General features: G+C 43.0%; 1 protein-coding gene across 1 annotated transcript in view; it reads left to right on the top strand.

Annotated features, from left to right (window-relative positions):
- The window catches only part of vegfc (vascular endothelial growth factor c), a 56,153-nt gene extending 42,260 nt beyond the window's left edge, over nt 1-13,893 (top strand). The window contains exons 5-7 of the mRNA XM_029687132.2: nt 4,169-4,287; nt 9,129-9,453; nt 12,574-13,893. Coding sequence (XP_029542992.1) covers nt 4,169-4,287; nt 9,129-9,453; nt 12,574-12,685 — 556 coding nt within the window. The 3' untranslated portion in view covers nt 12,686-13,893. The remainder of the gene's footprint in view (nt 1-4,168; nt 4,288-9,128; nt 9,454-12,573) is intronic.
- The last annotated feature ends 347 nt before the right edge of the window (nt 13,894-14,240 follow it).

The following is a 14,240-nucleotide window of genomic DNA, read 5'->3' as shown; positions in this document are numbered from 1 at the left end:
TTCACTTTCAATCAGGGGCACAACTTTCACTGGGGACGGGGGGGACATGTTCTGAAATTGCATTTTTGTCCCCCACATTTTTATCATTGGAATGTGATACAGAACGAGGCAACATTGTGCTTTAGGACCATGTGGATGCCACCGAGCGGTCGGGTAGGCTGTTTGGAGTGTTTATCCGACTGGATACATTTTTTAAATGAATTATGTCCCCTCCACTTCTTAAACAGAAGTAGCACCCCTGCTTTCAAGCATATGGATGCTTACTGTGATTAGCACACCAATTGTGGAATGTCTCAGGTATGTTTTCGGAGGCTCAGAGGTTCTGACCTCAAAGAGGCCTGACTAATTTTGTTGTTGCCGGAATTTCCATAATAAAAGTGCCTGCCCGTCCCCCTTACTCACCCCAACGCCCTCCAATGACAGAATGTTGTACCAGGGTCATATATCAGACAGGACCTCCATTTGAAGACAGGATGATCTTAGACCTGGGGAGAAGAAGGCAGAGAGAAGGGAAGAGGTGAGAGGGCACGGATGTGAGATGGGGGAGGTGAAGGAGGCTTCATACCTCCCTACCTGAGTCCCAGGCCTCCCTGAACGTCTGTGTCTGATAAACCCCTGCGTCTCATTCCCTCACCCCTCTCACTCCATCACCCCCCGACAAAGGGGGCTCAATCAATCGCAGAGAGGGGGTAACCTTAACTGTTACATCCGTCCACTTTCTCAGTGGGGCTCGGTGCAAAGGTGGGGGGGTGCTCCTCGGGGCATGGATTGGAGGCGTGGAGAGGGGCATGGGTCTGGGTCCTCCTCTCCTTTATAGTGGACAGTCAGCCTGGGGCTGAACCCCTACACCCCTGCACCCCTGCCTGCTGAGGCTGATATTGGGGTGATATTTTAGAGATCAGGTCTGATATTGGGGTGATATATTAGAGATCAGGTCTGATATTGGGGTGATATATTAGAGGTCAGGTCTGATATTGGGGTGATATATTAGAGATCAGGTCTGATATTGGGGTGATATATTAGAGATCAGGTCTGATATTGGGGTGATATATTAGAGATCAGGTCTGATATTGGGGTGATATATTAGAGGTCAGGTCTGATATTGGGGTGATATATTAGAGATCAGGTCTGATATTGGGGTGATATATTAGAGATCAGGTCCGATATTGGGGTGATATATTAGAGATCAGGTCTGATATTGGGGTGATATATTAGAGATCAGGTCTGATATTGGGGTGATATATTAGAGATCAGGTCTGATATTGGGGTGATATATTAGAGATCAGGTCTGATATTGGGGTGATATATTAGAGATCAGGTCCGATATTGGGGTGATATATTAGAGATCAGGTCTGATATTGGGGTGATATATTAGAGATCAGGTCTGATATTGGGGTGATATATTAGAGATCAGGTCTGATATTGGGGTGATATATTAGAGGTCAGGTCTGATATTGGGGTGATATTGGGAGTGGTCGTTCATGGAGCTGCCTGCCATGACTGGACCATTTAAATCAAACTGCCAGAGCAGACGGGGAGACAGAGGGGGAAACGGATGTAGAGACTGAGGGGGAGACGGAGGTTGAGTTGGAGGGGGAGAGTCATAAATCACTGCCAGAGAAGGGTAAGACCTGCTTTTTCACTACCATGAGGAAACAAACAGTCTACGTTATCAAGAAAAAAAATGTTTAAGCTCCCCTGTCAATCCGTTAGTTTGCCTCTCGCAGAGCTCGTGTATGATTGGCATTTCCTCATTACTTAACCAGAGGCCCATTTTTTAACAGTGGGTTTGCCCTTACGGATGCCTTTTCAACTGCACTGACCAGCTGAATGCACTGTGACACTTTACACAGTTGTACTGCATGTCGAATGAAGCCTTAGACCTGCATGCACTCACAGCACGGTGGCTAGTTACACAAGTGTGCGTTGAACACAGCCTTATCAAACTGTTTAGGAATGTTCCGTGCTGAGGGTAGTAGAGTTTGTTAGCATTTTTGCACCTAAACACATGAAGCTTCGAGTGTGAGTTCCAGGAGCTACAGCGGAAGCCTCAGCTCTAGCACAGCACCTACCCTGGTGTGTAGCACAACGGAAAGTCAACGCAGTAATTCATTTCATACACTTGTTTTCTTTACCATAAACTTCCCACCTGCTCCATTCATATTCTCCCCCCTCTTGAAAGGAATACAACAGCGAACCTCCATAGAGGCGCTAAGTGCTATTTGTTGGCTCTCTCTTCAGAGGCAGAATGGAGCTAGTGTGGCTCTCTTTTCAGTGCATTTTCCTTAGTGGTGATAAACTCAGCCTGGCAGGAACTACTGACTAGAGTATACAGGTTATGTAATATCTTTGGTTCTGCTGAAATGTAGTTTATTGTCTTAGGAGGTAGGGTTGCTTTTTTCAGGGGGTTAATTGAAAGAAGAAACTGCTGTGTGTTTACAAAGAACCTGATAAGTTGGACTATGCTGAAATACTTTACTGAGTTACAATTCATAAAAGGAAATCAATCAATTGAAATAAATGCATTAGGCCGTAATCTATGGATTTCACATGACTGGGCAGGGGTGCAGCCATGGATGGGCCTGGCAGGGCATAGGCCAACCCACTGGGGAGCCAGGCCCAGCCAATCAGGATGAGTTTTTCCCCACAAAAGGGCTGTAAAAACAGACAGAAATACTCCTCAGTATGTTCAGTGTAAATACCAATTCACTTCAATACATTTTAATTGGATTTATTGCCATTTTACTTTTGTGTCAAATCTCTTGCAATTCTACTGCTGTTACATTCATGTGGATCAGATGTTGCTTACAACAGTCCTTCTCCATGTGAAGTTTATGTAGAGTTTACGTGTTTTAAATGCACTCCACTACATCTTGGATATTACACACATTTCAACTCCACCCTGCTGAGAGCCCTTTTCTTTTCCCTTTTCTTTCACAGCAGTTAAAGCAGCCAGAATCAAGTTCAGCTCGGGATGCGGCCGTGCTTTCACTGGCCAGCGGTTGCACTGTAGCACGAGCCGCGCGTTTGTCTCGGAGCAAAAAGACAGATGGATGGAGCATGACACTGGCTCTGATAAAGTCTGTGTGGGTCGGTTGGCAGTATGTGATTTCAACTGGATTCTCAGCAGTGGTCTAGCCTAATGTGTAACAGTATGAGAAAAAGCAGAGCACTGGGCTCCGAAATGGATGATATCAGAAATGTCAAAAACTAAATAGACCCATATTGGTCTGGCAAGTGTCACGACGGTGTGTCATTTGTCCAATGTGTTTTGTCAATGGAAAGCCAATGGAAAGTGTGTGAGTAGGATATTATTGTGGAGGTTGTGAAGACAGACGATGATGATCGCTGAGAGAGAGAGAGAGAGAGAGAGAGAGAGAGAGAGAGAGAGAGAGAGAGAGCTGAAGAGGGTCAGAGTCATGTGACGTGTGTGCTAGCCTCACCATGTGCTTCGAGTTAGAGCGACAAACAGTGTCTCCGGTTTTGATCCTTTTCACTTTCCTCCCCCTAAATGATCATCCCCGTTGACAGATCCAGTGGCGAAAGAAGTGCCACGTTCTGAAGTATGACTTCTGTCTAGGAACTATGCAGTGATTCACAATCAAAGTGTTCTATTCTATGAATGACATGAATACAGCTCTAAGCTAAAGTGAAGGGTCTTACCAATGTTAACCAATATTTACTAGACTACCAAATATATTCTTCTGACTTTTTTTCCATTGCTGTCCATTGATGTCTTCCCAAGAGTCCTCTCTCTTTGATGGTTGTTTGTCTAAACTCAATCAGCATCCCTCTTATCTTTAAGGGGACAGAAATGTTTCATGTCATCAGAGCCAATTGGCTTATTCATTCTCACTCTGCGATTAGATGGGCTGCTAACCCAACTTTGATGTACTGGGTGGGAGTTGTCAAAATATATCTTAAAATAGCCAGTCCAGCCCTGTCACATTTCATCCAACAACCAAAACAACATCAAATGCTACATAGCTTTGTGGTTAATGAATGTCGATGAAGTGAGGAATTTCCTCTCCAGCTACTGCCACCCAAATGGCACCCTATTCCCTATATAGTGCACTACTTTTGACCAGGGCCCATATGGCTCTGGTCAGCAGCCTCTGTCTGTCGGTTTTCTCCTCTTCTAATGCTAATAACTGTTTTCCCCTTACAGATGTCTGGTAGCCAATAAAACCTGCCCAAAGAACCACAGCTGGAGCAACCGCTTGTGCAGATGTATGGCGGTGCAACGCGACACCCCTCCCCCGCCTCCGCCCCAGACACAACACTCGGGTGAGTAGGCCCTCGTACTGATGCTGATACTGCACCTGTTGCGCAACTTATTAGACTGAATTACCGCTTATTAGACTGAATTACCGCTTATTAGACTGAATTAGCTATCACTTATTAGACTGAATTAACACTTAATAGACTGAATTACAGCTTATTAGACTGAATTACCACTTATTAGACTGAATTACATCTTATTAGACTGAATTACCACTTATTAGACTGAATTACATCTTATTAGACTGAATTGCCGCTTATTAGACTGAATGAGCTACCGCTTATTATACTAAATTACAGCTTATTAGACTGAATTACAGCTTATTAGACTGAATTTCCACTTATTAGACTGAATTACCGCTTATTAGACTGAATTAGCTACTGCTTACTAGACTGAATTACCGTGTATTATACTGAATTACAGCTTATTAGACTGAATTACAGTTTATTAGACTGAATTACCGCTTATTAGACTGAATTACCGCTTATTAGACTGAATTACAGCTTATTATACTGAATTACTGCTTATTATACTGAATTACAATTTATTAGACTGAATTACAGTTTATTAGACTGAATTGCCGCTTATTATACTGAATTACAGCTTATTAGACTGAATTACCGCTTATCAGACTGAATTACCGCTTATCAGACTGAATTACAGTTTATTAGACTGAATTACAGTTTATTAGAATGAATTACAGTTTATTAGACTGAATTACAGTTTATTAGATTGAATTACCACTTATTAGACTGAATTACCCCTTATTAGACTGAATTACAGTCTATTAGACTGAATTACCACTGAATTACAGCTTATTAGACTGAATTACATCTTATTAGACTGAATTACATCTTATTAGACTGAATTACAGTCTATTAGACTGAATTACCACTTATTAGTCTGAATTACCACTTAATGTGGTGAATTGTGTTTCTCTTTGAGTTCAATATTATTATGAATTATTAGGTTTATGCTGTTCTGAGGGTGTCCTAGTTGTGGTGTGGATTGAAATGTGGAGTCAAGAGAATGTGCTGAGCATGATTAATGGCATTTTGATGGCAAGACTGTGACAGAGTGAAGCAACATGCTAGAGTATAATACATTTTAAAAAACAGACACAGAGAAGGACAATGTGCTCTTGGTTTTTTACAACAGCCCTCAAAATCCTCACAGAAACACAGACCAGCACTTGAGTCTCTTCAACAGCTCACCAACAAGAGAACAACTCATTCCACTCCACGCGAGAACGTACCCGTGATCCCCATACACTATTTACAATTCGAGTCCACTTTCTTTCTAAGACAGATGTTGAAATCTTCTATGGCATGTCTCGGTGAGTTGTCACTATGAAAACACAACATGGCAGTTGTTTTTCAGCAGATGTGGCTACGCAGTAGAGAGAACTCTGAGTGAACAAACGAGAGACAGACGAATTCAGAAAGAATCCCAGAGCTCTGGATTCCATGGCTTTGTCCCAAATGCAACCCTATTCCCTTTATAGTGCATTACTTTTGACCAGAACCCATAGTGGACTATGTAGGGAATAGGGTGCCCTTTGGAACGAAGCCCATGCCTCACTCCACTCTACCCCAGCCACACAATGTTTATGAAGCACTGAAAGCAGGAAGCCAATCACTCTGTTGTCTCATGAAAGTTAATCTCTCTTAACAGACTTGGCTTCAAAGTTTACTCACTCATGTTGAAAAGCATCTGGGTGAATTGGGGACATCGAGCCATCAACATTTGGTTTAATGGGGATCACCCCTTTTCATCAGCTGATATTGACTTCATGATCGAAGCATAGCTTTCTCATGCAGTTGCCAGATTGAAGAAGATGTTGGTCATCTGTAGGTTGATTGTCCAGTCATACGATGACATTTACTGGCTGACAATTCATTGAATTTCTCATTGATTATCATTCAACCCCATTGCCATGTTCTACAATTTGATGGAACCCAAAGAAACATTTAGCTAGGCTTATATCTTCCACATTACAGACTAATAATTCATCGAGAGGACTCGATAGCAATAGCCATATGAGAGCAGCAGAGCTGATTTGGGTTTCCTCTTCACACTAACCAGCTTTGACAGGCCCAATCAGAAGGTAGATCTAGAAGCTTAGAGATACGTGCTCTGCTCACAGGGACAGTGTATCCCAAATGGCCACCCCATTCCCTAGATTGTGCACTACTTTTGACCAGAGCCCTATGGGCCCAGTTGAAAATAAGCACACTAAAGGGAATATAGGGTGCCATTTGGGATGCAACCATGGAATAGAATATATCCACTATGCAGTCAGAGGCTCCTCAGGTTAGTATGAAACACCAACTGAAGTCTTCAGAGGAACAGACACCAAAACCCTAGAGCTGGACAGTTATAGCGCCTGTGTAATATACAGTTGGGGTCATTACTCCTCTAGGGAATTAGGACTTTGATTTAGGGAGACAGATACGTCATTGTGCCGTGGTTATGGTCCGTCCGGGTTTAACCATCATCTAGAGTGCGGTATCATTCACAGAGGGAGGTGAGGTAGCTAGACTGGGTTTTGTTTTTTCATTGGTTCGACTGCATCAGCGTTGCCACTAATGACTAATAGAGGGCTCTCGCTCCTATTTCTCTTTCTCTCCCTCTCTCACACTCTCTCTCTCTCTCTCACTTTATGCAAGAGGAGAGAGTGTGAGAGAGGGAGAGAAAGAGACATTAGCGCGAGAGTGAGGGAGAGAAAGAAAGAAAGGAGAAGAGAGAGCGAGCGTGTTCGAGGTAATTAACGTAACATTTTTTTCTACCACGTCTCAAGGTTTGTGAGGATCTCATAATTTAATTTTAACTTTATTTAACCAGGCAAGTCAGTTAAGAACACATTCTTATTTTCAATGACGGCCTAGGAACAGTGGGTTAACTGCCTGTTCAGGGGCAGAATGACAGTTGTCAGTTCGGGGGTTTGAACTCACAACCTTCCGGTTGCTAGTCCAACGCTCTAACCACTAGGCTACCCTGCCGCCCCAAGTCACATAATGGTAGTTATGGGTGACTCCCTCTGCAGCTAGATCCTTACTCCCTCCTGTCTCTCTCTCTCATCAGATAAGCAGAACATTGGCTTATAATGATCTCTACACAAGACAGAGGAGCTGGAGATCCGCGAGAGACCTTTCTAGCTCCATTAACTACAGTACACTACCTCCCTGACGATGACCAAAATCACAGAGACACCGTCGACACATCGTTAATTATGCTCGACGTCAGCGGGCACAGTGTCAATCTTCTGTGTAAAACTATTTAAAAAAAATAAAAAAAATACAAAATAAAAAAAGTTGACTTGGATGCCACTGAAAATGCTGTGATTGTTTTCAGATTGCAAAGTTGTTGGACCGTTCCAAATCAAGCCAAACTTGATTTATGATTTACTGTAAATTCAACTCAATAACTGACAACTGACATTGATTCATGATAAACCAACATTATGCATATTCAAGCACACCATGAATTATGAATTGATAGTTTGTTCAAAGTGGAAATGTATTTTCTCTTTGTCTGAAGCACCACAACAGCCCCATATACAAGCAAACAGTCCATTAATGTGTTAGGGTTAGAAAACCTCACTGTGGTAAACATCTCCATGCGTTGCCATCGCAATCTGGGTCTGTTCATCAGCAAACACATAAACACAGTAACGACAGGAATTTAGATCCTGACTGCAGCCAAATCTCTCTCTCTCTCTCTATCTCTCTCTCTCTCTCCCTCTCTCTCTCGTTTATTCGCCCGTGTTGTAAAGAAAACATCTGTTTGCTCCACTGGGGGGAAAAATATATTGTGAGGAATTTAGGGCAGGAATCTATTCCATCTATCTCAAATAGTTTGCTGCTGTGATGTCAAACAACAACTCTAGCTAACTTTTGAGTCTGCAGGATATTGGTATATTCTTCTTATGTACAGATGTAGGATCTTAATTTGATCAGTTTCTCACAGCAGGAAAAGAATCCTGCAGCAATTGCAAATATAGAGGTTGCTACATTTTTCAGCTCTGTTCACCAGAGCTGTTGCCAGAGAATTTAATGTTAATCTCTCTACCATTATCCACCTCCAATGTCGTTTTAGAGAATTTGGCAGTACGTTCAACCGGGCCTCACAACCGCAGACCACGTGTATGGTGTCGTGTGGGCGAGAGGTTTGCTCAACAGAGTGTCCCATGGTGGCGGAGGGGTTATGGTATGGGCAGGCATAAGCTACGGACGATGAACACAATTGCATTTTATCAATGGCAATTTGAATGCACAGAGATGCCGTGATGAGATCCTGTCATGCCATTCATCCACCGCCATCACCTCGTGTTTCAGCATGATCTGTACATAATTCCTGGAAGCTGAAAGTGTCCCAGTTCTTCCATGGCCTGCCTACTCACCAGACATGTCACCCATTGAGCATGTTTGGGATGCTGTGGATTGACGTGTACGAGAGCGTGTTCCAGTTCCCGCCAATATCCAGCAACTTCGCACAGCCATTGAAGAGGAGTGGGACAACATTACACAGGCCACAATCAACAGCCTGATCAACTCTATGTGAAGGATATGTGTCGCGCTGCATGAGGCAAATAAATGGTGGTTACCAGTTACTGACTGGTTTTCTGATCCACGCCCCTACCCTTTTTTTTACGTCTGTGACCAACAGATGCATATCTGTATCCCCAGTCATGTGAAATCCATAGATTAGGACCTAATGAATTTATTTCAATTGCCTAATTTCCTATGGACAGTAACTCAGTAAAATCTTTGAAATGGTTGCATGTTGCGTTTATATTTTTGTTCAGTATCATTCCAATCTAATCTCCTCCCCTGTATCTCTCTAGACTCGTTTGAAGCGGATGTCTGCGGGTCAGATAAGGAGTTGGACGAGGAGACGTGCCAGTGTGTTTGCAGGCGACAGCTCCGGGCCTCGGGCGCATGCGGATCCCACCGCTACCTGGATAAGAACACGTGCCAGTGTGTGTGTAAGACGCTCCCCTCGTCCTGTGGGCCGCACCAGCTTTTCAATAAAGACACGTGCCAGTGCTCCTGCGCCAGGACGTGCCCCAGGCACCAGCCGCTCAACCGCACCAAGTGTGCCTGCGAGTGCAACGAGTCACCCAACAGGTGCTTCCTGAAAGGCAAAAGGTTCCACCAGGCCACCTGCAGGTAAATACAGCTTGATGATGATGATGAGGATGATGGTGATGAAGGATGAGAAGTATTGTTGAAAAGGAGGAGGAGGACGACATGGAGAAAGGGAAAGAGTGGAGGATAGGGATAAGTCTGATGATGACATTCCAAATTGCTAGCGTGACAACCTTTTCAGATCTTTTCAAACGCATATTTCCATCGCAGACCGTATACATTAGCGTAGTCATTGGTAATTCAGGCAGCCAGTCAAGACAAAGGACTGAAGGGGGGGATGAGAACCTCTCTCCGTTGATCAATGTGGAAAGAAGAGACTAAGTGACTTAGAGGAGAGTGTGGTTTGGAGCGTTCCTGACTTATTAATGGCATTCCAGTTCCAGTTGAACCCAGTACTCTGCTGGAGACGAGACCAGGGCATAGGGCTCTTGGTCAAAGTAGTGCACTAAATAGGGAACAGGGTGCCATTTGGGACGCAGCCTAGGTAGAAGTCCTGTTAGATCCACGCCGCGAAGCCCCAAGGCTGTACCACAGCTGTGTTTGCCAAACCCTAAAATGACATGGCCTGTGTAAGACTAACCCTCTCCAGCTGGTGTCTATCAGAGCCATGCTAAATGTACTTGATTCAGGACATCCAGCGTCCAGATTCTGGGTAACGGAGAGAATGTATACGGCCGCACATCCAGAGCTGTGGCGTGTTCTATCATTGAGAACGCCAACAAAGCGAGAATGACGGACTCAAATAGAAAGTGAAGAGTTATTGTGTCAGCGAACCAATGGAATATATGAATTATATTAACTGATGAGTACAATTGAGGACTCAAAAACATGTGTGTTGGCACACAGAGAAACTCATATGACCTGCTGTACCATATACCCTACATGGCCAAATGTATGTGGACACCCCTTCACATTTCTGGATTTGGCTATTTCAGCCACACCTGTTGCTAACAGGTGTATAAACATGAGCACACAGCCATGCAATCTCCAAAGATAAACATTGGCAGTGGAATGGGCCGTACTTAAGAGCTCAGTGACTTTCAATGTGGCACCGTCAAAGGATGCCACCTTTCCTACAAGTCAGTTCCTCAAATTTCTGCCCTGGTCAACAGTAAGTGCTGTTATTGTGAAGTGGAAACATCTAGAAGAAAAGTGGTAGGCCACATAAGCTCACAGAACATGACTGCCAAGTGGTGAAGCACGTACCAAGTAAAAATCGTCTGTCCCTGGTTGCCCTCACTACCGAGTTCCAAACTGCCTCAGGAAGCAATGTCAGAACAACTGTTCATCGGGAGCTTCATGAAATGTGCTTCCATGGCCGAGCAGCCACACACAAGCCTAAGATCACCATGTGCAATGCAAAGCGTCGGCTGGAGTGGTGTTAAACTCGCCGCCATTGGACTCTGGAGGAGTGGAAACGCGTTCTCTGGAGTGATGAATCACATTTAACCATCTGGCAGTCCGACGGATAAATCTGGGTTTGGCAGATGCCAGGAAATGCAACCTGCACGAATTGATAGTGCCAACTGTAAAGTTTGGTGGAGGTCTGGGGCTGTTTTTCATGGTTTGCCCTTTTGTTCCAGTGAAGAGAAATCTTAACGCTTCAACATACAATGACTTTCTAGATGATTCTGTGCTTCCAACTTTGTGGCAACAGTTTGGGGAAGGCACTTTCCTGTTTCAGCATGACATACATGTTCACTTTCCAGATGCCCTCACACACAAATGAGACATAAATCATTTTCATTTCAAAGCTGACAGCCCCTTTATTTTTTAGAAGTCTGCAAGGAGAGAAGTCCTGTGAATACAAATCCGCCCAGAGTTGTAATTGAACTTGCAAGTCTTGCACATTACACTGCGATAAAAACACTGACATAAGGGCTGCCCATTTACCAGTGATCTCACTCTTCAGGTGATGTTGCCAGTTCTGCTCCTGTGGTCTTAAACCAGTGCCAGGGTGATAAACTATACCCAGTTAGTCAATATGAGCCCTCTTTAAGGGCTTGGTGTTCATTGGTCATAGTACAACATATTTCACTTGCAAATAAAAGGTTTCACTGCCTTACTGCTAGTTAACTGCTAGTTCCCCCTGCCTGAAGGAGCAACCCACAACCCTCTACGGTGACCCCTTGTAGCCCCACGTTAATATGATTTATGACTATCCATCTGCAGTAAGGATCCAATGTCGGGAACACGGCCTATAGAATAGAATCAGCTTTCGTTTCTTCTTGTTTTTATTTGATACCAAACTTACTAGAAAAGGTTAATTTCCTGAAGAAGCCTGAGGGACTTCCTTATATCGATGCCATAAAATTGACATATACTGAGTAAGAGGTTGTACCTCGTAGGACAAATATTAAAAGAAAGAGTATACCAGAATGGACTACTAAACCTGTGGTTATGTATATGGTTAAAAGTCCTGCACGTTACATGATTTAAAGGGAAATTTACAAAAAATGCTACTTCATATTCATCACCTTCTGCCCAACCCAACATCAATATATGTGAAAATGGCACGTTTCTGTGTTTTGTAGTAAAAAATACAGAGGAAAATAAGTGTTCCCGATGACATCATCGGTGTGCATCGTGATTTTAACCAACTATGAGCATTGCCTACTATTTGCCTACTATTTGTCTACTAATGTCACAACTTCCACCAAAGTCGGTGCCTCTCCTTGTTCGGGTGGCGTTCGGCGGTACCGGTCTTCTAGCTATCGTCGATCCACTTTTCATTTTCCATTTGTTTTGTCTTGTTTTCCTACACACCTGGTTCTCATTTCCCTCATTAAGTGTTGTGTATTTAACCCTCTGTTCCCCCCATGTCTTTGTGTGGTATTGTTTGTTGTAAGTGCTTGTGCACATGGTTACTGGTGCGTGTCGGGTTTTGTACCCATGTTGGTATTTTCTTTATGCCGTTAGTTTTGAAATTAAACTGCTCCGGCTATTGCCTAGTTCTGCTCTCCTGCGTCTGACCTTACTGCCACCAGTTACGCACCCCTTATAACTAATTAGTTGATGATGTCATTGAAACGCGCCATTTTCCCATATGTTGATGTTGGGGTGGTGCTGGAGATGATGAATATCAAGTAAAAAAAATTTGAAATGTACCTTTAACATGAATCGTCTTTTGTCTTCCCCTAGCTGCCACAGACCACCTTGTGACGTGCGGAGGAGTCGACGCTGTGCATCAGGTTTTTACTTCAGTGAGGAGGTCTGCCGGTGCGTACCAACATACTGGAGAGGACAGGATTAACTTTGAGTTCACATTATGCAGCTGACCTTCTACCCGGTTATAATGATTAGAATCTATTGCTATTGCTATGCTAGCCGCAATCGTGTGGAGAAGTACCTAGCCTGGACCTAGGTCGGGAAATGGTTGAAAGGACACATAGTTTGTGGGCTACTTTGGAATTATAAAGTGACACTTGGGAAATATTATGGACATATTGATGTGAACCCCAAATATCATGAGAGGATCTAATGAAAAGACTGAAGGATGGGGAGAAATTGAAGGCGAAGCCTTATTTTTGTTATTTTGTATTTGTTTGTTATTCGTATGTCAGATATTGATGATATAATTTATTGCCACTAAATGTTTGCAACCTTTTTGTTTATTGCAATTTCAATCTTTCCAAGAAAATACACTGTGATCGATATGTGTGCATCATGTGATGCCTCTTTAAAATAAAAGTTGAATATTGTTAACGTATTTCTAATCTAGTTTATCATATTGAATTGTAGTTACTGATTGTAAATAACTAATGTACACACTTATCTTACAATTATGATCATAAGGCAGGCTATATTTACACAACAAAAATGTCATTTAAATTTCCATATGAATTAACACAAAATAGTATGTCATTTCTGAACTGCCATCCACAGCATACACATTTATGTTAGATACTTGAAAATATACTATATATCACTTTTATCTTTGGTCAACCACCTCACCAGCCATACTAACATTGGACTCTCAGTTCTAGGATCAGGGCCATACGTTTGTCCAGGTTTGAACCATTTTATGACATGATGAGGATATCCTATGAATCTAAGTCACCAGTAGTAAACCTCCAAGGAAGGGATACGGTGAACTAATACATGAATCCTGCCTTGTCAATGAATGAATACTACTACTATAGAAAACCCTAATCAGCTAAATGGACAAGGATATCCAATCTACCGTACAGCAGAATGAAGACCAGTATGAGAATGCTCCTAATTCTCTGACCAAAACTCATTGGACAAGTGAATGGATGTTTCAAAGTCTACCATGAATGACACACCGGGACAAATGGTTACTAAGATGTTTCGAAGGTGCTCACTCCGTATGGGTTTAAACAAGAGCAGGTCGAGTTCTTGTTATAGTGTTGAAGTATGTCATTGTCATTTTCTATGTCAACTGTGTTTGTATTGTTCCTATGTTTTTCTACTAGAAAATAAATCACCAATTTCGCAAGACGCACAGCTACTCTGAGTCAGTGATTGGACTGATGTAACTGACTGTTGAAAGATTATGTGGAAGCAAATAGTTCCTTTTTACTTGTCCTGTCTTTTGTCTTGTGTGCAGAGAAACTAGAAATGGACGCAGAAAAGCGTCTGGGCGGAAGGGCAATGAAAGAAGGCAAGATAGATGGACTGTGGGTTTTGGCTTATTTCAACTGGAGAGTTGGAACGCTTTAATCTTGACATGGATATGCAAGCTAGCCACCGGGTTGGTACGTGAAAGACCACAAGATGGCACTTAATAAATGTGCATTTATGAGCTTTGGAACTGGCCTGGGTCCACCTGATATTCACACACACTT

This window comes from Oncorhynchus nerka, linkage group LG18 (assembly GCF_034236695.1).
Source record: "Oncorhynchus nerka isolate Pitt River linkage group LG18, Oner_Uvic_2.0, whole genome shotgun sequence".
Taxonomy (NCBI): Eukaryota; Metazoa; Chordata; class Actinopteri; order Salmoniformes; family Salmonidae; genus Oncorhynchus; species Oncorhynchus nerka.
The sequence above is the reverse complement of the archived record's forward strand: the minus strand, read 5'-3'. Positions and strand labels throughout refer to the sequence as shown.